The sequence below is a fragment of the Staurois parvus genome, unplaced genomic scaffold (assembly GCF_062004578.1).
Source record: "Staurois parvus isolate SC_StPar_1 unplaced genomic scaffold, SC_StPar_1.0 ptg000011l, whole genome shotgun sequence".
Lineage (NCBI taxonomy): Eukaryota > Metazoa > Chordata > Amphibia > Anura > Ranidae > Staurois > Staurois parvus.
This window is the reverse complement of record NW_028317807.1, coordinates 23,702,352-23,726,098: the sequence shown is the minus strand read 5'-3', so window position 1 is coordinate 23,726,098 and position 23,747 is coordinate 23,702,352. Positions and strand designations below refer to the sequence as shown.

General features: G+C 43.9%; 1 protein-coding gene across 1 annotated transcript in view; it reads right to left on the bottom strand.

Annotated features, from left to right (window-relative positions):
- PLCL1 (phospholipase C like 1 (inactive)) overlaps positions 1-23,747 on the bottom strand; it is a 400,507-nt gene that overhangs the window by 51,415 nt on the left and 325,345 nt on the right. The window contains exons 4-5 of the mRNA XM_089671701.1: positions 22,101-22,176; positions 10,582-10,691 (exon numbers count right to left, since the gene is read on the bottom strand). Coding sequence (XP_089527827.1) covers positions 10,582-10,691; positions 22,101-22,176 — 186 coding nt within the window. The remainder of the gene's footprint in view (positions 1-10,581; positions 10,692-22,100; positions 22,177-23,747) is intronic.

The window sequence follows — 23,747 nt, the reverse complement described above, 5'->3', positions numbered from 1 at the left end:
CTCAAGAAAAAAAACAAAAAAGACAAAAAAAAAAAAAAAAAAAAACCTCTCTAGCAATAAGCACCAAACTGATCATGTGCAGCTTGCCTCAAAGTCTCTGTTCTATCAGGAGATATATTGGGGATAGTAGAGGGGGGGAGTATTAGAGAAGAGAGGATCAAACATCCTTTTTCCACAATGCGGAGGATTAGGTTCCACAATCAGTATAACAAACATGCTTTATTGCATATACAGACTGATTTTACTGTTATGGGTGTAATAACACTTTAATTAACTTCCATGATATCCTCCCACCCCCACCCAGTACCTCACTCACCGCCCACGAGATTGCCAATCACTTTCAAAACAAGATTGACGCAATCCGTAAGGACATCGCAAATGCTCAACCTACCTCCCTACCTAGCCTCCCTCCCACTATAACCCCATCAACTCTCCCCTCCTCTGACCTCGCAACCGCCCTGCCCCCCACCACACCTAAAATCCTGCATACTATAACCTCCTCAACACTCCGCTCCTTCAGCCTTGCTACCACTGAGGAGGTCACTAAGGTCTTCTCAGAAGCCTGCTTCACCACTTTCCCCCTTGACCCTGTCCCCACACAACTCCTCCGGTCACCCTCCTCCTCCATCCTATGCTCCCTCACCCACATCTTCAATCTCTCCCTCTCTACTGGCACATTCCCCTCCCCCCTAAAGCACACGCACATCACCCCCATACTCAAAAAACCCTCCCTGGACCCCACCGACCTGAACAACCTTAGACCCATCTCCCTGCTGCCATTTACTTCCAAGCTCCTTGAGCGCTTAGTCTACAATCGCCTAAGCGCCCACCTCACTGACAACAACCTCTTCGATCCACTACAGTCTGGCTTCCATCCCCTACACTCCACCAAAACCACCCTACTCAAAATCACTAATGACCCGCTAACTGCCAAAGCTAATGGCCACTACTCAGTCCTCTTACTCCTCGACCTTTCCGCGGCCTTCGACACAGTTGACCACCCCCTCCTCCTTAATAAACTACACTCCCTCGGCATCAGAGACTCCACTCTCTCCTGGCTCTCCTCCTATCTATCCCAACGCTCCTTCAGCGTTACCAATAACGCTGCCACCTCCCCCTCTCCTTTGGGGTCCCCCAAGGCTCTGTCCTTGGGCCCCTTCTCTTCTCCATCTACACCTCCTCCCTCGGCAAACTGATACACTCCCACGGCTTCAACTATCACCTCTACGCCGATGACACGCAAATTTACCTCTCCACCCCTCGCCTCACCCCTTCAGTGTCCACTCGTATCACCCACCTACTGAACGACATATCAGACTGGATGTCGCTCCATTTCCTCAAATTGAACGTTTCCAAAACTGAGCTCCTGATTTTCCCCCCACCCCGCTCCCCCCCCACCCTCTCCATCACGACCAACAACGCCACCATCAGTCCCACCCTGCAAGCCAAAGTCCTATGTGTCACTCTAGACCAGTGGTTCTCCACCTTCCTAATGCCGTGACCCTTTAATACAGTTCCTCATGTTGTGGTGACCCCCAACTATAAAATTATTTACCCAGTAATTATAATTCATGAGTGTCGTTTTACCTCCAATACCGCTGCTTTCAACACAGTAGCTGCTTTTAACAGAGTAGCTGCTTTCAACACAGCAGCTGCTTTTAACAGAGTAGCTGCTTTCAACACAGCAGCTGCTTTCTACACAGTAGCTGCTCTTTACACATCGGAAATATGTGTTTTCTGATGGTCTTAGGCGACCCCTGTGAAAGGGTCGTTCGACCCCCAAAGGGGTCACGACCCACAGGTTGAGAACCACTGCTCTAGGACTCAAACCTGTCCTTCCAACCCCATGTCCAATCGTTGGCAAACTCATGCAGGCTCCACCTCCGCAACATCTCCAAAATACGTACGTTCCTAACCCCAGACACTACTAAACAACTCGTTCACTCCCTCATTATCTCACGTCTGGACTACTGCAACTCGCTTCTCAACGGCCTACCTCATAACAGACTATCCCCGCTTCAGTCTATCCTGAACTCCACCTTACCAACCGCTCCGCTTCTGCCACCCCCCTCTGTCATTCCCTCCACTGGCTCCCGATTGCCCAACGCATTAAATTCAAAATACTAACACAGACATACAAAGCCATGCATAACGCTGCCCCAAACTACCTCACCGACCTGATACCCAAATACCACCCAACAGTACTCTTCGCTCCTCACAAGACCTCCTACTTTCTAGCTCCCTGGTCTCCACCTCCCACGCCCAACTGCAGGACTTCCCCCATCCTCTGGAACTCACTACCCCAATCCATCAGACTGTCACCTACCCTCCTCACCTTTAGGCGCACCTGAAAACCCATCTCTTCAGGGAAGCCTACCCCGCCCTCACCTAACAGCCGATCTCCTCCACTCCTCCTACCACTCCATCCCCCACAGCCACTTCCTCCTGTACCACTCTCCCCTCCCTCCTAGATTGTAAGCTCGAAAGAACAGGGCCCTTGACCCCCTCGTGTTTTGTTACTGTATTGTCTCATGTTCTGTCCCCCACTATAATGTACAGCGCTGAGCAAACCTTTTAGCGCTATATAAATACTGTATAATAATATAATAATAATATTCCTATTTTAGGCATTAGTAAAACTTTAAAACATATATACCTCATGGATCTCATCCCACAACATGTTTCATCACATCACGTGAATACATCTTACAAATATTTATTATATTACTGGAGCATGGGATTCTGAGCGATTTCCAAGCTCAGGTTCTTATGCTCTGATTGGTTAAATCTTTCGCTGATTCATGGGAAACACCGTAGTAAGGCATATCCATGTTTCCTAAGGATTAGTGAAATATTTAATCAAAGTGTGGGAACTGGAGAGTTCCAGGATCCCATATTCTAAAATAGATATCCATTAGATCCATTCCTTCTGTGGCTGGAAGCCACAAAATAAAGACACTGACTTTTTTTCCCCAAATTCTGTAGTTATTTAATGAAGAGAACACCCAATGTGGAGCATGACCCTTAAAGATTCATTTGGGAGATTTTATTGTTACTAATCCCAGGACCCTGCATTTACTATATCTGGTCTCCCACAGTACATATAACATGGAAGTGCAATTATTTTAATAAATATAAACTGCTAAATAGCTTTTCTCATCAGCAGTATATAACAGTCTTGTGACTTCTATCAGTGTCCAGCAGAGCACATGTTAAAGCTTGTAGAAGGAGTTTTAATTCTGCTGTAGGAGGATGCAGGACCCCTGAACTCTGTCTGGACAGTGCTCATTGGCTTTGTGCATGATCCAAAGAAAAAAACAAACAAAAAACAAACCTCTCTAGCAATACACACCAAACTGAGCATGTGCAGAGTGACTCCACACGATATGTTTTATTGGGAGATAAGAGGGGGACACTAGAAAAAGGGGAGAATCAGAGAAGTCAGGATCAAACAGCGTTTTTACACAATGCAGAGGATTACCCCCTTAGGTTCCACAGTGAGTATAACAAGCATGCTTTACTGCATATACAGACTGATTTTACTGTTGTGGGTTTAGTAAAAAAGAAACTGGACAATGGCGTAGGCATTTGTGATTTTTCTTAAATGGTGGTAGTGTTTTTTTCTTGTTAATTCTACTTCCATCTCAGTAAACATGTAGGTGATCCAATGGACACTTTAACCCATTCAATGTAATATTATTATTACTACCATTACTAGAAAGTGTAAATTAAAAAAACTACAGGGATAAACATTTTTTTGCTTTGGATGGATTGGGGTTAGAAACTTTTTTAGGTTTTTATTGCTGTCTGTGTTCTGGAAATGAAACACAATGCACAAGAATATCTTCTAATAGTAGTTTGACTGCTGTGATTGCAACAGGTATTTCCAAAACGCCTTCCCTCTACCCCTTTTCTGGTGACAACTCTAACATTTCACCTTTGCCCTAACGTTTTACCCCAATGACAATGCACCCTTACTGGCTAAAGCTACATTAAACCTATCAACTGTCCCTGTCTGAGAATAAAAAAAGGTTCTCGTGCATTGCTACCCTTCCATACTGCTATTTGACACGCTCTTTGCCATATATTTCAGACTAACAGCATGTTTGCGTGTGTATGAGATCCTGTGCATGAGCAGACATACAGCAGATCCAACAGGTCCAGCGATACTTCATTCCTCAGTGAAATTCCAGTTAGCAGTGGGGTCACTTGTTCTGTCATCCTATCCTAGGCCTAGGATAAGGAAATAGCAGCCCGCGCCAAATTAAAGGTTTTTACACTGCCCAACATAATTGTTATTGTGAAAGAGTGAGTAGTGGAGGAGCAGTGGGGAAGTCCATTTTATAAGTGAAGGTCTGCATTAAGGTGAGGGTGATTGTACCCCTATGAAAAAAAAGACCGCAATAAAAATCTTTAGCAAGCTTGTGGCGCCGCACGAAGCTGGACAAGAAGTATGGTCACCCCACCGGCAAAGGAAGAGAAGGGAGCAGCGTCCCAAATGTGTTGAGGAGCAGGCACTGCTCAACTGATCCCCAGGAGTCAAACAGAAAACGGTGTGTGCTCTTAGCTGGCCTTAGCCGTTATTCTGGCCATGCCCACTGATGCGTTTCACCCTGGCCATCGGGGGCTTGGTCACAGAGGCCGAAACGCATCAGTGGGCATGGCCGGAATGACGGCTGAGGCCAGCTAAGAGCACACATCGCTTTCTGTTTGACTCCTGGGAATCGGTTTAGCGGCGTCCACTCCTCTAAGCAAAAAAAATCTGTAAGAAGTTCTAACCCTTCCCTATTATATCCAAAAAGTGAAGCAAACGTTTGGGCTGAAGTTCCACTCTAATGAAATGAAAAAAAAAATCATATAAAAAGGAAAAATGTAGGTATCCCACAATCTTTTTCACTGTTGATGTCTGTGTAAATAGTCTTGTATTTATTTAAGATGGGCAAATGTTTTAGCATTCATTATAAATATACCTGGTATATATTTCTATTCATATAAATCTACATTATTTTAGTTTCCATATATACAAAACAGTGGAATGATCTAAAGCAAGTCTGTCTAGACCAAAAAAAAACATAAACCCACATGATTTACTTAAAAAAAAAAATATATATACATAAACACACATTATATATACACAGGTGACACTCGAAATATTAGAATATCGTGCAAAAGTTAGACTCATTACATGCGAAGCAAGATAGTTCAAGCCGTGATTTGTCATAATTGTGATGATTATGGCTTACAGTTCTTGAAAACCCCAAATCCACAATCTCAGAAAATTAGAATATTGTGAAAAGGTGCAATATTCTAGGCTCAAAGTGTCCCAGTCTAATCAGCTAATTAAGCCATAACACAAAGGGTTCCTGAGCCTTTCAATGGTCTCTCAGTCTGGTTCAGTAGGAAATACAATCATGGGAAAGACTGCTGACCTCACAGTTCTGCAGAAAACCATCATTGACACCCTCCATAAGGAGGGAAAGCCTCAAAAGGTAATTGCAAAAGAAGTTGGATGTTCCCAAAGTGCTGTATCAAAGCACATTTATAGAAAGTTATGTGGAAGGGAAAAGTGTGGAAGAAAAAGGTGCACAAGCAGCAGGGATGACCGCAGCCTGGAGAGGATTGTCAGGAAAAGGCCATTCAAAAGTGTTGGGGACTTTCACAAGGAGTGGACTGAGGCTGGAGTCAGTGCATCAAGAGCCACCACACATAGACGGATCCTGGACGTGGGCTTCAAATGCCGTATTCCTCTTGTCAAGCCACTCCTGAACAACAAACAACGTCAGAAGCGTTTTACCTGGGCTAAAGAAAAACTGACCTGGTCTGTTGCTCAGTGGTCCAAAGTCCTCTTTTCTGATGAGAGCAACTTTTGCATCTCATTTGGAAACCAAGAACCCAGAGTATGGAGGAAGAATGGAGAGGCACACACTGCAAGATGCTTGAAGTCCAGTGTGAAGTTTCCACAGTGTGTTGATTTGGGGAGCCATGTCATCTGCTGGTGTTGGTCCGCTGTGCTTCATTAAGTCCAGGGTCAACGTAGCCGTCTACCAGGAGATTTTGGAGCACTTCATGCTTCCTTCCGCAGATGAGCTTTATGGGGATGCTGACTTAATTTTCCAGCAGGACTTGGCACCTGCCCACACTGCCAAAAGCACCAAAACCTGGTTCAATGACCGTGGGATTACTGTGCTTGATTGGCCAGCAAACTCGTCTGACCTGAACCCCATAGGGAATCTATGGGGCATTGCCAAGAGAAAGATGAGAGACATGAGACCGAACAATGCAGAAGAGCTGAAGGCGGCTATTGACGCATCCTGGTCTTCCATAACACCTCAGCAGTGCCACAGGCTGATAGCTTCCATGCCACGCCGTATTGAGGAAGTAATTGCTGCAAAAGGGGCCCAAACCAAGTACTGAGTACATATGCATGCTTATACTTTTCAGAGGTCCGATATTGTTCTATGTCCTTGTTTTATTGATTGCATGTTATATTCTAATTTTCGGAGATTGTGGATTTGGGGTTTTCATGAGCTGTAAGCCATAATCATCACAATAATGACAAATCACGGCTTGAACTATCTTGCTTTGCATGTAATGAGTCTAAAATAAATATATATATACTGTACATACACACACACATATATATATATATATGTCTGTGTGTATGTATATATATTTATATAAATAAACATGAAACTTCTCTATTTCATTTCCGAAAAAAAATGCAGATTGATATCAGGCCAAGAAAGGCTGCCTTCAATTGACAAAATTCTATATTATAATAAAATATCTCAGCTGATTGAAAAGTATGCCCTTTACAGAAAAATGAGTCTGTCACACATCAATAAATTGCAGTATTCAAATGTCAGGAATAAACGCTTGTACTGATCTCTATTTATACTGCCTAACTATTACACACTGCCATTCTGAGCTGGAAAGATAAAATACATACTGCAGATAATAATGATATCTTACAGTTAACTGCTCCCTTGGGAGCCTCTTCTCAAAAAGTGAACATGTTATACACTGCTTGGACATTAGAAATAACACTATTAAAATATCAGTCAGATGCTTTCAAAATAACAGAGAAATGCTACCATGAAGCTGTACAAAAATGGAAGTAAATATTCAGTATGGAGGCATTATTTGTATGAATTTGCCTTGTTTCCCTCGCTTTGTATCTTCCAAAAATCAATACAGATTTAAAATTCAATGGAAGAAGAAAATGTTGCATGCACAAAACAAACACTCAGTCAAAACTGTAACTTCCTTTGAAAATATATGTATAAAACTGATTAGTTAAAAGGTATTATAATATTTGCTTTATTTTTAGAGGGTCATATTCTGAATGCTCTCCATTATGTTACTCCTCGCTGACAAAGCAAGGTATACATTACTATTGCAGTGGCACATGGTACCACAGAAGATTAGCTAAACTCATCTGTTGCCTCAAACATGTTTCAGAAGCTGTAATGCTATAGGAAGTATCAAGAACATATGATGAGATTGTCCTATTCATTAAAATAAAGTGACTGATAATGTATCTAATAAAGAGTTATGATAAAAGTAAAAAAATTACTTTATTTAACCACTTGACCTCCGGAAGGTTTTACCTCTTTTTACCATTTGGTGTTACCATTTTTTTGCCATTCAGCACTGAGCTACTTTAACTGGCAACTGCTTGGTCATGCAACACTGTCCCCAAATGAAATTTACATCATTTTTTCACACAGCTAGAGCTTTCTTTTGGTGGTATTAGAAAACCCACTGGGTTTTATTATATAAAAGAAAAAAGACCGCAAATTGTGAAATAATATTTTCTACTTTCTGTTATAATATATATATATATATATATATATATATATACACATACACACATATACACATATATATACATATACACACACACAAAAATCACATTTATTGATAAATTTAGCTCAAAATGTATTCTGCTACATGTTTTTGGTAAAAAAAAATCCCAATAAGTGTATACTTAATTAGTTTGTGAGAAAGTTATGTCTACAAACTGGTATCTATGCAGCTGTGATGCTATACTGGTAAAAGCAGTGATCAGCAACCTATAGTGGGACTGTGATAGTGTGGCGGGTTAGATGACACTGGCTGGGAAGTACATTAATTGACACTTGCATCAATAGTGACACAAATACAATGATCAGTGCTAATTCTGTCACTGTAATAATGACACTCGCTGGGAAGGGGTTAATATCTAGAGGCAAATAAAGAGTTAAGTGTGTGCCTGACAATGTGCAATGTGTGTAATATGTGCTGCTTTTACTAACAGATCTAGCTGATTTTTCTCCCTGATAGGCAAGGAGGAGAAACAGCCAGAATGTTGCTCTATGTACATAGCCTTGTGTTTGTAAACACAGGGAATTGTGTTGTGATTGGACACAGCCGATCAGCAGGTCTCAGCCATAAATCATTGGCCGGGACCTTCAGACAAAATCACAGCGCGGGTCAGCAGGGGGCATGGGCACCCCAGACCTGGAAGCAAGCTTGCAGCCTTTATTTATGTTGCTTAGCCTGCAGCTGCTGCTTGGTCACAGTAAATCTACTAAAGTGGTTAAAATGCCCTACAAGCATGAATGTGTATTAACAGTGGATGAAATCATCACTCCAAATTATTGATAATAATGTGGCTCTCCCTATGTTTACCTTGTACTTCAATAACTTAATAAAAATCAACAGATATTGAAAAACATTTCATGGTCACACCAATAGTAGGTTGCATCAAAAATCTATATCCCATAAGATGACAATTGTTTCCCTACTCCATAACTGCCCATAGCAATGGAAAATTCCCCTTCCTACCAGTACCACCTAAGATGTTTCATGTTTTAAAGCTGTGTTCATGTACCTTCATAACGGAGTATCTCATATCTCTGCTACCTAAAAATGGTTCCACCACTCATATTGTATATGCCTACAAAAATAACATTTCATGCGTTATTCCTTTTCCTTAGGTTACAGGAACTGCCTATTAAAGCTGAAAGATCCACTCTCCATTGGTATTTCCAACCTCTCCAGACTACTCAATTCATTATTTTTTCCCAAAAGAAAAGTATTCCTGCGCCAATCAAAATCAGTGAATCGCTCTTCTAAATTGCTGCTGTGTAAAAAATGTGTGAAAACACAAACAGTAAAATATATAGATAAACAGCACAAAATAGACCTGAAAACAAATATTAGTACATCACACAATATAAATGTCCCATAGTAAATAGTGCATATATATATCAAAAAAATCTTCAGAAAAAACCCATAAAGTCCCTTGTGATGAAAACTCAAGATTCCAAAGATGTTTATAACCTTCCACCTCTCACCCGCGCACACCAACATCAAATACACTCACCAGATTTTGGTGAGTGAAAAGCCTTTAAGGATTTTTGGGGAATCCTAAACCCCCTTTTCATCAGCTCAATGATAGCCTGCCCCTCCAAGTTTAGATCTTCTTTCAGGTCCTCACCGTGGCCTCCTAGTTTGCTCCACCATATCATCAAAGAGAAAACTTATATAGTGTAATATTGCCACATCAGTATTATACCAAAAGACAAAATCCAGGCCACTCACATTTCAACAGCTTGTAAAAGGCACATTTATTAAGCCCATGACAGCCTGATGATGAAAACCAGCCACATAATCCAGGATTCCCACACCAATGCAGCCAGATAGAGCAGAGGAACAGCAGAGAACCAGCCTAGATCCCACAAAATGGCCACTGGAACGCACCGCTCGGCGTGCGCTCCACTCACCGGAAGTGACGTCAGACGTATGGCAAATCGACCGGAATTGCGTCAACGCGTTTCGCCCCTCCCATCGGGTGTTCTCAAGACCTTCCGGTCACTTTTTACAAGCTGTTGAAATGTGAGTGGCCTGGATTTTGCCTGATGTGGCAATATTACACTATATAAGTTTTCTCTTTGATGATGTGGTGGAGCAAACTAGGAGGCCACGGTGAGGACCTGAAAGAAGATCTAAACTTGGAGGGGTCAGGCTATCATTGAGCTGATGAAAAGGGGGTTTAGGATTCCCCAAAAATCCTTAAAGGCTTTTCACTCACCAAAATCTGGTGAGTGTATTTGATGTTGGTGTGCACGGGTGAGAGGTGGAAGGTTATAAACATCTTTGGAATCTTGAGTTTTCATCACAAGGGACTTTATCGGTTTTTTCTGAAGATTTTTTTGATATATATATGCACTATTTAATATGGGACATTTATATTGTGTGATGTACTAATATTTGTATTCAGGTCTATTTTGCGCTGTTTATCTATACATTCTTTTTTCCCACCTAAAATGGTAAGTCTGTTTTAGTCCATCCCTGATTATGAAGTCACCAGAATTCTATGCTTTCAAATATAAAGATGCATTGCACACATGTCAATAGGCAGTCCTATCATCTGCTTAGTAAAGAAATGAGACTCACAAGTACAGGAAAATTAACATTACACAAGTCAAACTTTATTTAGATAAAGTAGCATAGATTATATATGAGCATTGATTCTCTTGCACTGTGCTCATTTTCACATTTCATTGAATATTTACCATGTTCACCCACACCTACCTTCAATACAGTGATGTTCCAGGCAAAGCTTTCTATTGCTTTACTTAGTTTTCTTCCTTTCAGTCCTTCTTTTGTCCCCAGACTATGCAAGTCTTCATGAAATTCCATTCCTGCACAAAAAAAGTGAATGAGAAAAATACTGGAAAGAACCAAGCAAGATTTGTGTAAGCACACAGAATAATTGTTGTCTAATCACATCACTCTCCAAGTGAAGATAATCTATCTCTTAGGCTTCTTGCACACTGATCCGCCGCAAAAACACAGCAAAAATGCATAGGCGTTTTTACTGCGCTTTTGCCACGCTTTCTGAGCATTTTAATAGGACACGGGGGATCAGGGAGGAATATTTTCCCCTGCAGGAGCAAATTGGATCATGCTTTGCTGGGTTTTTTGCCTTCCTCTGGATCAAATGTGGGTGTAGGATTATGTAGGATTATAACTTTTTAATTTTTTTTTATGGTTGAACTGGATGGACTTTTGTCTTTTTTAAGCCAGACTATTTACCTATGTGACTTAAAAACTGCACCAAAAATGCTTCTCAGAGGCATTTTTGAGGGGCTTTTCAGGCATTTTCCAGGGGCTTTTCAGGCGTTTTCCATTGATTTCAATGGGAAGATGTGTTTTTGGGGTGCTTTTTTTTTTAACTCATCAAACATGCCCCAAAGATGCTGCAAGAAGGAGTTTTTACACCGCATCACAAGCACAATGCCTCAATGTGAAAACATACATAGATATACATTCCCCTACATAGGGAAGCATTTTTCTTGAGCTTTTCAGGTGATTTTAATGCAGAAACGATTAAAAAATTCCTCAGTGTGAAAGTAGTCTTAGTCTAAGAATCGTAATACTTTGTTGTTATACTGAGTTCATGGGTGGTTGGTTCATACAAAGAAGCAGTTATTTGTAATTACATAAATGCATGTTCTGCTTATGCTGAAAGGAGAAATACACTGAACTACAGTATAATGTTGGGTTAACACTGAGGGTAATATATTACAATACTTGTCCAACACAGGATACCAATGAGACAAACAGCAGTTCCCAGAAAAAGAGTGTTCATACTTTAAATGTAGAAAAATCGGCATCCACTTCAACCGTTGTTGGGAAACACCCATCTTTTCATCTCGTTCTTTCATTTTAGAGTTTATGCTGTAACTATCCATGCTTCTCCTTGTTGGGTAATTTAGAGACTGGGATGGTGAAGAGGCCAGAGAGAAGTTTGGAGCCAGAAAGGCAAGCTAATGCTTTAGATCAGGGGTCTCCAAACTTTCTAAACAAAGGGCCAGTTCACGGTCCTTCAGTCTTTAGGGGGGCCGGACTATGCCCAACAGGAATACAAAATGTCCCAGCATCAGTGGGCGTAAACAATTCCCTATCATTGTGTGACAGTTGGAGGAACTGTGCCTCATCATTGGTGTCAATAGGAGGTATTTTGCCCCTTCATTGGTGTCACTGGACCCCATCGTTGGTGTCATTGTGAGGATCTATGCCCCATCATTTATCTCATTGGTAGGAATTTGTCCATCATTGGTGTCATTAGGAGGAATTATGCCTTTTATTGGTGTCAGTGAATTAAATAGTGTCCCAAGGGCCAGATAAAAGCAAGCAAAGAGCCGCATTCGGCCCCTGGGCCACAGTTTGGAGATCACTGCTTTAGATACTGAATCTTGTACTCTTCTAGATTATGGCACAGGAATGCCAGAATATGACATCAGGGAAAATAAGATGGTGGTGAAAGATACTCCTTAGCTTGCTGGGGTATGTTAACCTCCTCTTGTGTTAAATATCTCCAACCCATTTAAGCTGGCCATAATTTATACCATTTTCTTGTACAATTTTCCTTTAGATTTACCAAAACCATATAATATAAGGTCAAACCTAAACACTTTCAATTTGTATGCAATCAGACAGGCCCTTAAACTACATAGTTGAAGGTAAATCTAAGGGCTCATATACACTGAAGCTGCTAAACTGACATTCAGGAGCTGTTGAGCATTTTTTTCAGCAGCACCTGAACTCTCCTTTATGTTTTCCTATGTGCCCATGTACACAGTCGTTTGCAGTAGTTTAACCACGTTTATGCGCATTTGCGCTTAGACGCGCTTTTTGGCTGATCTGTATCCAGGGCACAATTCACTAAATTTGAAACCACTAAAAAAGGCTACTAAAATACCGCATTAATTATTTTATCAAATCATGCGGTATTTTAGTAGTGAAAAGCATGCATCATGTTTCAGCTGTCAGTGGGGAATCCCGCTGACAACTGAAACATCAACGCATGCTTTTCACTACTAAAATACAGCATGACTTAATATAATAACTCATGCGGTATTTTAGTAGCCTTTTTTAGTGAATTTACTATTTTTCAGTGCATTCTGGGCATTTTGGAGGGTCTCCTGAGGTTATCTTTTAAAAACGCTTCTAAATGCAAACGTGCCTAAATGTGCATAAATGCGGTAGGTAAACACGGCTAAACTGACATTTTTAACCTACGTTTTCCAGCACTCAGAAGAGTTTTTCAAACACCCCGTGTACCTGAGCTCCAACATGAAAATTGTATAATGTATGGCCAGCTTTAGTTATGGTTTCAGCAATTGTACTTTGGTAGAGGGGTGTTGATTAATTCTCAGAAACTATAAGTGTCTCATCATAGTTAACCCTTTTGTACTCATTTTTGCCCAGCTTACACTGGCACTTCTTGTAAGCCTATAAGGGCTGTTTAACACTAGTGGCTGGTGGAAGGTAAAAACAGGCAGCCGAGCCACAGTTTTACAACTATGGGCCGCCCATCAGAATTTTATATTACAGCCTCACTGGGCTATACACATGCTGCGGCTGCAATCCTTTGCAGCCTGAGTTAAAAACACCATTGTTGTAAAGCATCACATTCAGGCTGCAGAGTTTGACAGGTAGCAAACGGCATTTATCAGATTAGTGGTGCTGCATGCAACCACAAGGTAAACACTTTGCTCGCAGTTGCAGTGCAGTCCGGCAATGTAAATTGTTGTTCCACAATTTAAAAAAAAGTTTAAAAACGTATAACCTCCTACTCATAGGTGTGATGCTTAAAGATTGGGCTTACTCTACTCTTGGTTTCCAGGTACGGTGCACTAGGTTTTGCTGCCCACTCAGCACTGTAGGTATCCTTTCACATACTAGAAAACAACAAAGAGAGGGCGTGCCAACCTAGCGCATTACCAGAACACATTTTTATTAGACAAATATGACAAGTGATTTACTCCCAAACGCATGACATGCACAAGCATATCTAAAGATACAAATGAGACTGCCTCCAAGTCCACAATACTGAACTGATGGCACTGGAAGACCTCATAGGATCCAAATGGCTAGTGCGTTTGGCTCTGCAGAAAAAGGCTTGACCCTTGAAACGTATTAGCCATTTTGGATGCTATGAGGCCTTCCCATGGAATCAGTTGAGTACTGTGGACTTGGAGGAGGTCTCGTTTGTATCTGTAGATATACTTGTGCATGTCATGCATTTGTGTATATCACTTGTCATATTTCTCTAATAAAAATTTGTTATGGTAATATGCCAGGTCGATGCACCCTCTCTTTGTTGCTGTTTTCTAGTGCCAACCAATCGCTGCTATACCACCGTCTGAAAAGTGATCTACACTGGCTCACTTTTCAGATGGCAGGGAGCATTACTGTCAATTGGAAAGAGCCCCTAAAGTGCTTACCTTTTGCCGTTACAGGCAATTTTTTTATGTCATACCCCCATACCCAGCTCAAAAAAATGACTGAAGACCTTTAAACTTTGTCTTGGCTGCAGTATATGCTCCTGTTTAACTTAATCAAACTTGATGCAGAGTGATCAGCTGACAAATATTCTTGGTGATCACAGCTCTTCTGGCAAATGCAAATTAATAAGTGCACAGCAAGGTAAACGTTTTATAGTACATAGCTCAGCGGTTCTCAACCTGGGGGTCGCGACCCCTTTGGGGGTCGAACGACCATTTCCCAGGGGTCGCCTAAGACCATCGGAAAACACATATTTCCGATGGTCTTAGGAACCGAGACACCGCTGCTGTCTCCGGCGATGTGTGGGCGGGATGATATGCTGCCCCTGTCACCGCCTCCTCGCCGCTGATTGGCCACCGGAACTGTAGCTCAGGAGAGGCACACAGGCGGCCAATCACCGGCGAGAAGGTGGAGCTTGGAGAGGAGGAGCCGAGCGGCAGCGCGCGGAGATCGAAGAAGATCGAGGGAGCTGCAGGAACGAGTGAAGAGAGAGGCCAGAGAAGGAAGACAGCTGACAGGTAAGTGCAAATTTTGCTGCTGCAGCCAGGTATACAGGCTGTAGATGGGAGAGGGAGAGAGCGAGCCCAGGCTGGAGCAGGAGTCAGCAAGGTAAGTATCATTGGTGTCAGTGGAAGGGATAGTGCCCCATCATTTGTGTCACTAATACCAACGATGGGGCACTATTCCTCCCCCCACTGACACCAACGATGGGGCACTATTCCTCCCCTCACTGACACCAACGATGGGGCACTATTCCTCCCCCCACTGACACCAACGATGGGGCACTATTCCTCCCCTCACTGACACCAACGATCGGGCACTATTCCTCCCCCCACTGACACCAACGATGGGGCACTATTCCTCCCCCCACTGACACCAACGATGGGGCACTATTCCTCCCCTCACTGACACCAACGATGGGGCACTATTCCTCCCCTCACTGACACCAACGATGGGGCACTATTCCTCCCCCCACTGACACCAACGATGGGGCACTATTCCTCCCCTCACTGACACCAACGATGGGGCACTATTCCTCCCCCCACTGACACCAACGATGGGGCACTATTCCTCCCCCCACTGACACCAACGATGGGGCACTATTCCTCCCCCCACTGACACCAACGATGGGGCACTATTCCTCCCCCCTCTGACACCAACGATGGGGCACTATTCCTCCCCCCACTGACACCAACGATGGGGCACTATTCCTCCCCCCACTGACACCAACGATGGGGCACTATTCCTCCCCCCACTGACACCAACGATGGGGCACTATTCCTCCCCCCACTGACACCAACGATGGGGCACTATTCCTCCCCCCACTGACACCAACGATGGGGCACTATTCCTCCCCCCACTGACACCAACGATGGGGCACTATTCCTCCCCCCACTGACACCAACGATGGGGCACTATTCCTCCCCCCACTGACACCAACGATGGGGCACTATTCCTCCCACTAACGCCAATGATGGGGCACTATTCCTCCCACTGACACCAATGATGGGGCACTATTCCTCCCACTGACACCAATGATGGGGCACTATTCCTCCCACTCATACCAATGATGGGGCACTATTCCTCCCACTCATACCAATGATGGGGCACTATTCCTCCCACTCATACCAATGATGGGGCGCTATTCCTCCCACTCATACCAATGATGGGGCACTATTCCTTCCACTGACACCAATGATGGGGCACTATTCCTCCCACTCATACCAATGATGGGGCACTATTCCTTCCACTGACACCAATGATGGGGCACTATTCCTCCCACTGATACTAATGATGGGGCACTATTCCTCCCACTGACACCAATGATGGGGCACTATTCCTCCCACTGACACCAATGATGGGGCACTATTCCTCCCACTGACACCAATGATGGGGCACTATTCCTCCCACTCATACCAATGATGGGGCACTATTCCTCCCACTGATACCAATGATGGGGCACTATTCCTCCCACTCATACCAATGATGGGGCACTATTCCTCCCACTGACACCAATGATGGGGCACTATTCCTCCCACTGATACTAATGATGGGGCACTATTCCTCCCACTGACACCAATGATGGGGCACTATTCCTCCCACTGACACCAATGATGGGGCACTATTCCTCCCACTCATACCAATGATGGGGCACTATTCCTCCCACTGATACCAATGATGGGGCACTATTCCTCCCACTCATACCAATGATGGGGCACTATTCCTTCCACTGACACCAATGATGGGGCACTATTCCTCCCACTGATACTAATGATGGGGCACTATTCCTCCCACTGACACCAATGATGGGGCACTATTCCTCCCACTGATACCAATGATGGGGTACTATTCCTCCCACTGATACCAATGATGGGGCACTATTCCTCCCACTGATACCAATGATGGGGCACTATTCCCCCCACTGATACCAATGATGGGGCACTATTCCCCCCACTGACACCAATGATGGGACACTATTCCTCCCACTGACGCCAATGATGGGACACTATTCCTCCCACTGACGCCAATGATGGGACACTATTCCTCCCACTGACGCCAATGATGGGGCACTATTCCTCCCACTGACGCCAATGATGAGGCACTATTCCTCCCACTGACGCCAATGATTGGGCACTATTCCTCCCATTGACGCCAATGATTGGGCACTATTCCTCCCACTGACGCCAATGATGGAGCACTATTCCTCCCACTGACACCAATGATTGGGCACTATTCCTCCCACTGACGCCAATGATTGGGCACTATTCCTCCCACTGACGCCAATGATGGAGCACTATTCCCCCCACTGACACCAATGATGGGACACTATTTCTCCCACTGACACCAATGATGGGACACTATTCCTCCCACTGACGCCAATGATGGGACACTATTCCTCCCACTGACGCCAATGATGGGACACTATTCCTCCCACTGACGCCAATGATGGGGCACTATTCCTCCCACTGACGCCAATGATGGGGCACTATTCCTCCCACTGATACCAATGATGGGGCACTATTCCTCCCACTGATACCAATGATGGGGCACTATTCCTCCCACTCATACCAATGATGGGGCACTATTCCTTCCACTGACACCAATGATGGGGCACTATTCCTCCCACTGACACCAATGATGGGGCACTATTCCTCCCACTGATACCAATGATGGGGTACTATTCCTCCCACTCATACCAATGATGGGGCACTATTCCTCCCACTGATACCAATGATGGGGCACTATTCCCCCCACTGATACCAATGATGGGGCACTATTCCCCCCACTGACACCAATGATGGGACACTATTCCTCCCACTGACACCAATGATGGGACACTATTCCTCCCACTGACGCCAATGATGGGACACTATTCCTCCCACTGACGCCAATGATGGGGCACTATTCCTCCCACTGACTACAATGATGAGGCACTATTCCTCCCACTGACGCCAATGATTGGGCACTATTCCTCCCACTGACGCCAATGATTGGGCACTATTCCTCCCACTGACACCAATGATGGAGCACTATTCCTCCCACTGACACCAATGATGGGGCACTATTCCCCCCACTGACACCAATGATGGGACACTATTCCTCCCACTGACACCAATGATGGGACACTATTCCTCCCACTGACACCAATGATGGGACACTATTCCTCCCACTGACGCCAATGATGGGACACTATTCCTCCCACTGACGCCAATGATGGGGCATTATTCCTCCCACTGACGCCAATGATGAGGCACTATTCCTCCCACTGACGCCAATGATGAGGCACTATTCCTCCCACTGACGCCAATGATTGGGCACTATTCCTCCCACTGACGCCAATGATTGGGCACTATTCCTCCCACTGACACCAATGATGGGGCACTATTCCTCCCACTGACACCAATGATGGGGCACTATTCCTCCCACTGACACCAATGATGGGACACTATTCCTCCCACTGACACCAATGATGGGGCACTATTCCTCCCACTGATACCAACGATGGGACACTATTCATCCCACTGACATCAGTGATGGGGCGCTAGTCCTCCCACTGCAAAATTACAGTTATGAAGTAGCAACGAAAATAATTTTATGGTTGGGGGTCACCACAACATGAGGAACTGTATTAAGGGGTCGCGGCATTAGAAAGGTTGAGAACCACTGACATAGCTAAAAGTATCCAGTTAGGCTGAAAAAAGTAAGCAACATTGGATATAATACAAAAACAGTGGCTGCTGACATCAGTGATGGGGCGCTAGTCCTCCCACTGCAAAATTACAGTTATGAAGTAGCAACGAAAATAATTTTATGGTTGGGGGTCACCACAACATGAGGAACTGTATTAAGGGGTCGCGGCATTAGAAAGGTTGAGAACCACTGACATAGCTAAAAGTATCCAGTTAGGCTGAAAAAAGTAAGCAACATTGGATATAATACAAAAACAGTGGCTGCTGACTTAAAAAAAAAAAAAAAAAACAGCCACTCACCTATCCCACAATCCCGCATGCCCCTGCCGCAGCCCGTTTCACCAGCCGTCCTGTATTCCAGGAGGCCAGCATCTTCAGTGTGGGCACCCGGCTGGTAATCAGTCATTATTACCATATCACATTGAACCACAGCAATATTTGCAGTTTGGCATTTGAATACACATGGCATGCATAGCATATCTAATGTAGTGGAAGCAATCAAATGGTATAAAGGCTAAGGAGAATAACTAAAAAAACAAAGGGAAACATGGGGTTCACTGAGCGATTATATGTTACTCACAACCAGGGGCGGACTGACAACTCATGGGGCCCCCAGGCAATAGGGGATCATGGGGCCCCTGTGTCCTCGCCCACACCTAAAAAAGCCTATGAAAGGTAATGTGGGCATCTCATGGGGCCCCCTACTGACCCTAGGCCCTCGGGCAGTGCCCGAGTTCCCAAATGGTCAGTCCGCCCCTGCTCACAACATTATTGATCATACTCTGTGCCCAATTAAGGCCATGTGGGTACGGCAGCACATTAATCTCAGTTTCATGCCCCTTTCAAGCACACTGATGGTAAGGTATGGGTTAGAGCAGGGGTCTCCAAAATTTCTAAACAAAGGGCCAGTTTACTTTCCTTCAGACTTTAGGTGGGCCAGACTGTGGCCAGTGGGAGTAGAAAATGCTTTGGCATCAGTGGGAGCAGACAATGTCCGAGGCTTGGTGGTCAGTGGGAGTAAAAAAAAAAATTACAAAGCACCTGTGGTCAGTAGGAGGAAAAGTGCCCCATTGTTGATGTCAGTGGGAGAAATGGTGCCCCATAATTGGTGTCAGTGGGAGGAATAATGCCCCATTGTTGGCGTCAGTGGATGCAATAGTGCCTCATTTCAGTGGGAGGAATAGTGCCCCAAGGGCCAGATGAAGGCAAGCAAAGGGCTACATATGGCCTGCAGGCCACAGTTTGGAGGCCACTGGGTTACAGGATAGGTGGGGTCTTTGTTGCACAGTCTTTCTAAATACCAGGTGGGTTATTTAAGCACTGATGTAGCTGACGTTTTACAGTTGTGGCCAAAATTATTCAACCCCCAATGCTGTAAAGGGGTTTAGGGACTATAGTGTACATTTGGAATTGTATTCAGAATCAAATCCTACAAGGACGTTGTAACTACCCAAATGCAACTAAAATGACATCAATTGTTTATGTAATACAGTAGTAAATGGTTCTTATGTGGTTTCTTCATTGCCACAATTATTCAACCCCTTAAAGACTACCACTCTGAAGAACAGAGGTTCATACAGGTGCTTTCCATCAGGTATTGAAAACACCTGTGGATGTCACCGAGCAGCAATCAAGCATAATAAGCACCAATTAGGCAGCTTTAAAATGACTGTGATACTCAGCTCCTTCTAGACATTTACTGGTGTGGTTACAAACATGGTGAAGGCAAGAGAATGGTCCAGGAAGACAAGAGAAGAGGTGATTTCTCTTCACAGGAAGGGCAATGGCTATAAGAAGATTGCAAAGATGTTAAACATACCAAGAGACACCTTAGGAAGCATCATTCGCAAATTCAAGGCAAAGGGCACTGTTGAAACGCTACCTGGTCGTGGCAGAAAGAAGATGCTGACTTCGACTGCTGTGCGCTACCTGAAGCGTAGAGTGGAGAGAAGTCCCCGTGTGACTGCTGAGGAACTGAGAAAAGATTTGTCAGATGTGGGTACAGAAGTTTCAGCCCAGACAATAAGACGCACACTGCGTAATGAAGGCCTCCGTGCCAGAACTCCCAGGCGTACCCCCTTGCTGTCTCCAAAGAATAAGAAGAGTCGACTGCAGTATGCCAAAAGCCATGTGGACAAACCACAAAAGTTGTGGGATAGTGTTCTGTGGACTGATGAAACAAAATTAGAACTGTTTGGGCCCATGGATCAACGCTATGTTTGGAGGAGGAAGAACAAGGCCTATGATGAAAAGAACACCTTGCCTACTGTGAAGCATGGTGGAGGGTCAATCATGCTTTGGGGCTGTTTTGCTTCTGCAGGTACAGGGAAGCTTCAGCGTGTGCAAGGTACCATGAATTCTCTTCAGTACCAGGAGATATTGGATGGAAACGTGATGCAGTCCGTCACACACCTGAGGCTTGGGAGACGTTGGACCTTTCAACAGGACAATGATCCCAAGCATACCTCCAAGTCCACTAGAGCATGGTTGCAGAGGAAAGGCTGGAACATTTTGGAGTGGCCATCGCAGTCACCAGACTTAAATCCGATTGAGAACCTCTGGTGGGACTTAAAGAAAGCAGTTGCAGTGCGCAAGCCTAAGAATGTGACTGAACTGGAGGCCTTTGCCCATGAAGAATGGGCGAAGATACCCGTAGATCGCTGCAAGACACTTGTGTCAAGCTATGCTTCACGTTTAAAAGCTGTTATAACTGTAAAAGGATGCTGTACTAAGTACTAAGATTGAATGTCACTTGGGGGTTGAATAAAACTGATAATGCTGTGAGCACAGAAAAGACATTTGTGGTTATTTCATTATAACTGTTATGTTATATTTGTCTGACCTACAAGTGCCTCTTTAATGTAAATGTAAGCAAGATGACTGAATGATCAAAAGCAATGTCAAACTGGCCAAAACACTCAATTTCAGTGGGGGTTGAATAATTTTGGCCACAACTGTATGTGTGCATTTAGGGTGCCAATGAAGCCCTCCCAAGTCTCAAAGAAATGCCCTGTGAGGGCCTCTTTGCAGAATGCAGACTCAGGAATTTTTTCAGCAAAGGGCAGTTGCTGTAAGGACAAATCCAAAGAGTCATTTTGCTGGCAAATGCGGATCAGGAGGGAAAGGTATTTGGCCATTTTAAAAAATCTCTGGCTATCCTGTCCAGCCTCCCTCCCCCACTCAGGAGTATAGGGAAGAAAGTCTGGTGTTAAACTTCTGTTATGTAGGGACAGTCCCTGCATATGATACAGATCTGCCCATTTCATATTGCATTTGATGTGCCTATGTTAATCAGAAAGACCCAGCTCATGCACTTTTTTTGAAGAAAGGTATGCTCTTTGAATTTAATTTTTCATTTTATGGATGTGATTGAAATCAAGGCTACATAGAAAAAATAGCAAAAGAAGGCCATCCAAAATGTAACACCTCTGAAAGCCATTTTAACAAGCATTTCTGGTAATTATGGATTCATATCTGATATAATGATAAACCACTTGACAACAATCTTGTACTTCCCAATTGGTCTGGTATTCTGTGTGCATGGGAGCACTGTATTGGATGGCTTACCTGTTTTCTGACACTGCTGTATCTTCTCATGTATAATATCTGCTGACTCAATCAGAGACTTGCTCTCTTGGATCATCTGTAATAAAAACAAAATACAGCTAAATCATATATGTCAACATCTTTTTGCGGTCTTGGCACCACAGCCTGATGGTACTGTCTCATCCCTGCCCAAGCCTAACTCCATGTTGGCCAAGCTTCTCATATCTTACGCTAATAAGGGCTAACAAAGCATAAAACAAAATGTATGCGAGTTGAAAAAAAAATTGAAAATTGTCCTTAGCTGGAGGTTTTGTCCACTTTAATCACTATCTTTAACCACTTCAAGTCTGGACACTTTCACCCCCTTCCAGTCCTGGAGAATTTTCAGCTTTCAGCACTATAACATTTTGAGTGACAATTACTGTAACACCGCACCCATATTAATTTTTTTTTTTTTTGAGACAGATAGAGTGGTGGTATTTGATCACCACTGGTTTTTATATTTTTTTGCTATATAAATGAAAAAAGACCAAAAAATTTTTAAAAAATTATTTGTTGCTTAGTTTTTGTTATAAAATTTTGCAAATAAATAATATTTCTTCATAAATTTAGGCCAAATGTATTCTGCTACATTTTTGGGGTAAAAATAACCAAAACAGTGTATATTATTTAGGCCTTGTGAAAGCTATACAGTCTACAAACTATGGGATATATATCTGAAAATTGAAGCAGCTGAGACCCTAAAATGACTGACCCTGTTATGATGTATGGCAGTGATCAGAATGCTTGTATGGGGGTATGGCGGTGATCAGGACATTAGCATGAGGTATGGTGGTGGTCAGGATGCTGGTATGGGGAATGATCAGAATGCTGGTATGGGGTATGGTGTTGATCAGAACATTGGTATGGGGTATGGCAGTGATCAAGACGCTGGTATGGGGTATGGCATGATCAGGAGGCTGGTATGGCTTATGGTGTGTTCATAATGCTGGTATGGGGCATGGCAGTGATCAGGATGCTGGTATGTCATATGGGGTGATCAGGATGCTTGTATGGGGTATGGCGGCGATCAGGATGCTGGTATGGAGTATGGTTGTTATCAAGGTGTTGGTATGGTGTATGGCAGTGATCAGAATGCGTGTATGAGGCGTGGCGGTGATCAGGATGCTGATATGGCGTATGGGGTGATCAGGATGCTTGTATGGGGTATGGCGGTGATCAGGATGCTTGTATGGGGTATGGCGGTGATCAGGATGCTGGTATGGAGTATGGCGGTGATCAAGGTACTGGTATGGTGTATGACAGTGATCAGGATGCTTGTATGGTGGCGATCAGGGTGCTGGTATGGCATATGGCAGTGATCAGGGTGTTGGTATGGGGTATGGCGGTGATCAGGCTGACAGGCTGCTGTACACTCACAGGCTCTAGGATCACTTCTCTCTGCTCTTACAGTGAGAGCAGAGAGAAGCGATCTCTAGTTTTACTTTGCTATGTTTACAATGTGATTGCTGTGATTGGATATAGCAATCACATGGTAAAACACCATGTGATTGCAAGGACACAGCGGTAATGTGTTTCACTGTGTCCAGGCGAAATACCGGTCGCCGCGCTCCCGGGTACGCACTTTGAACTGCCGATGTGGGCTGACGTACAGGTATGTTAGCCTGC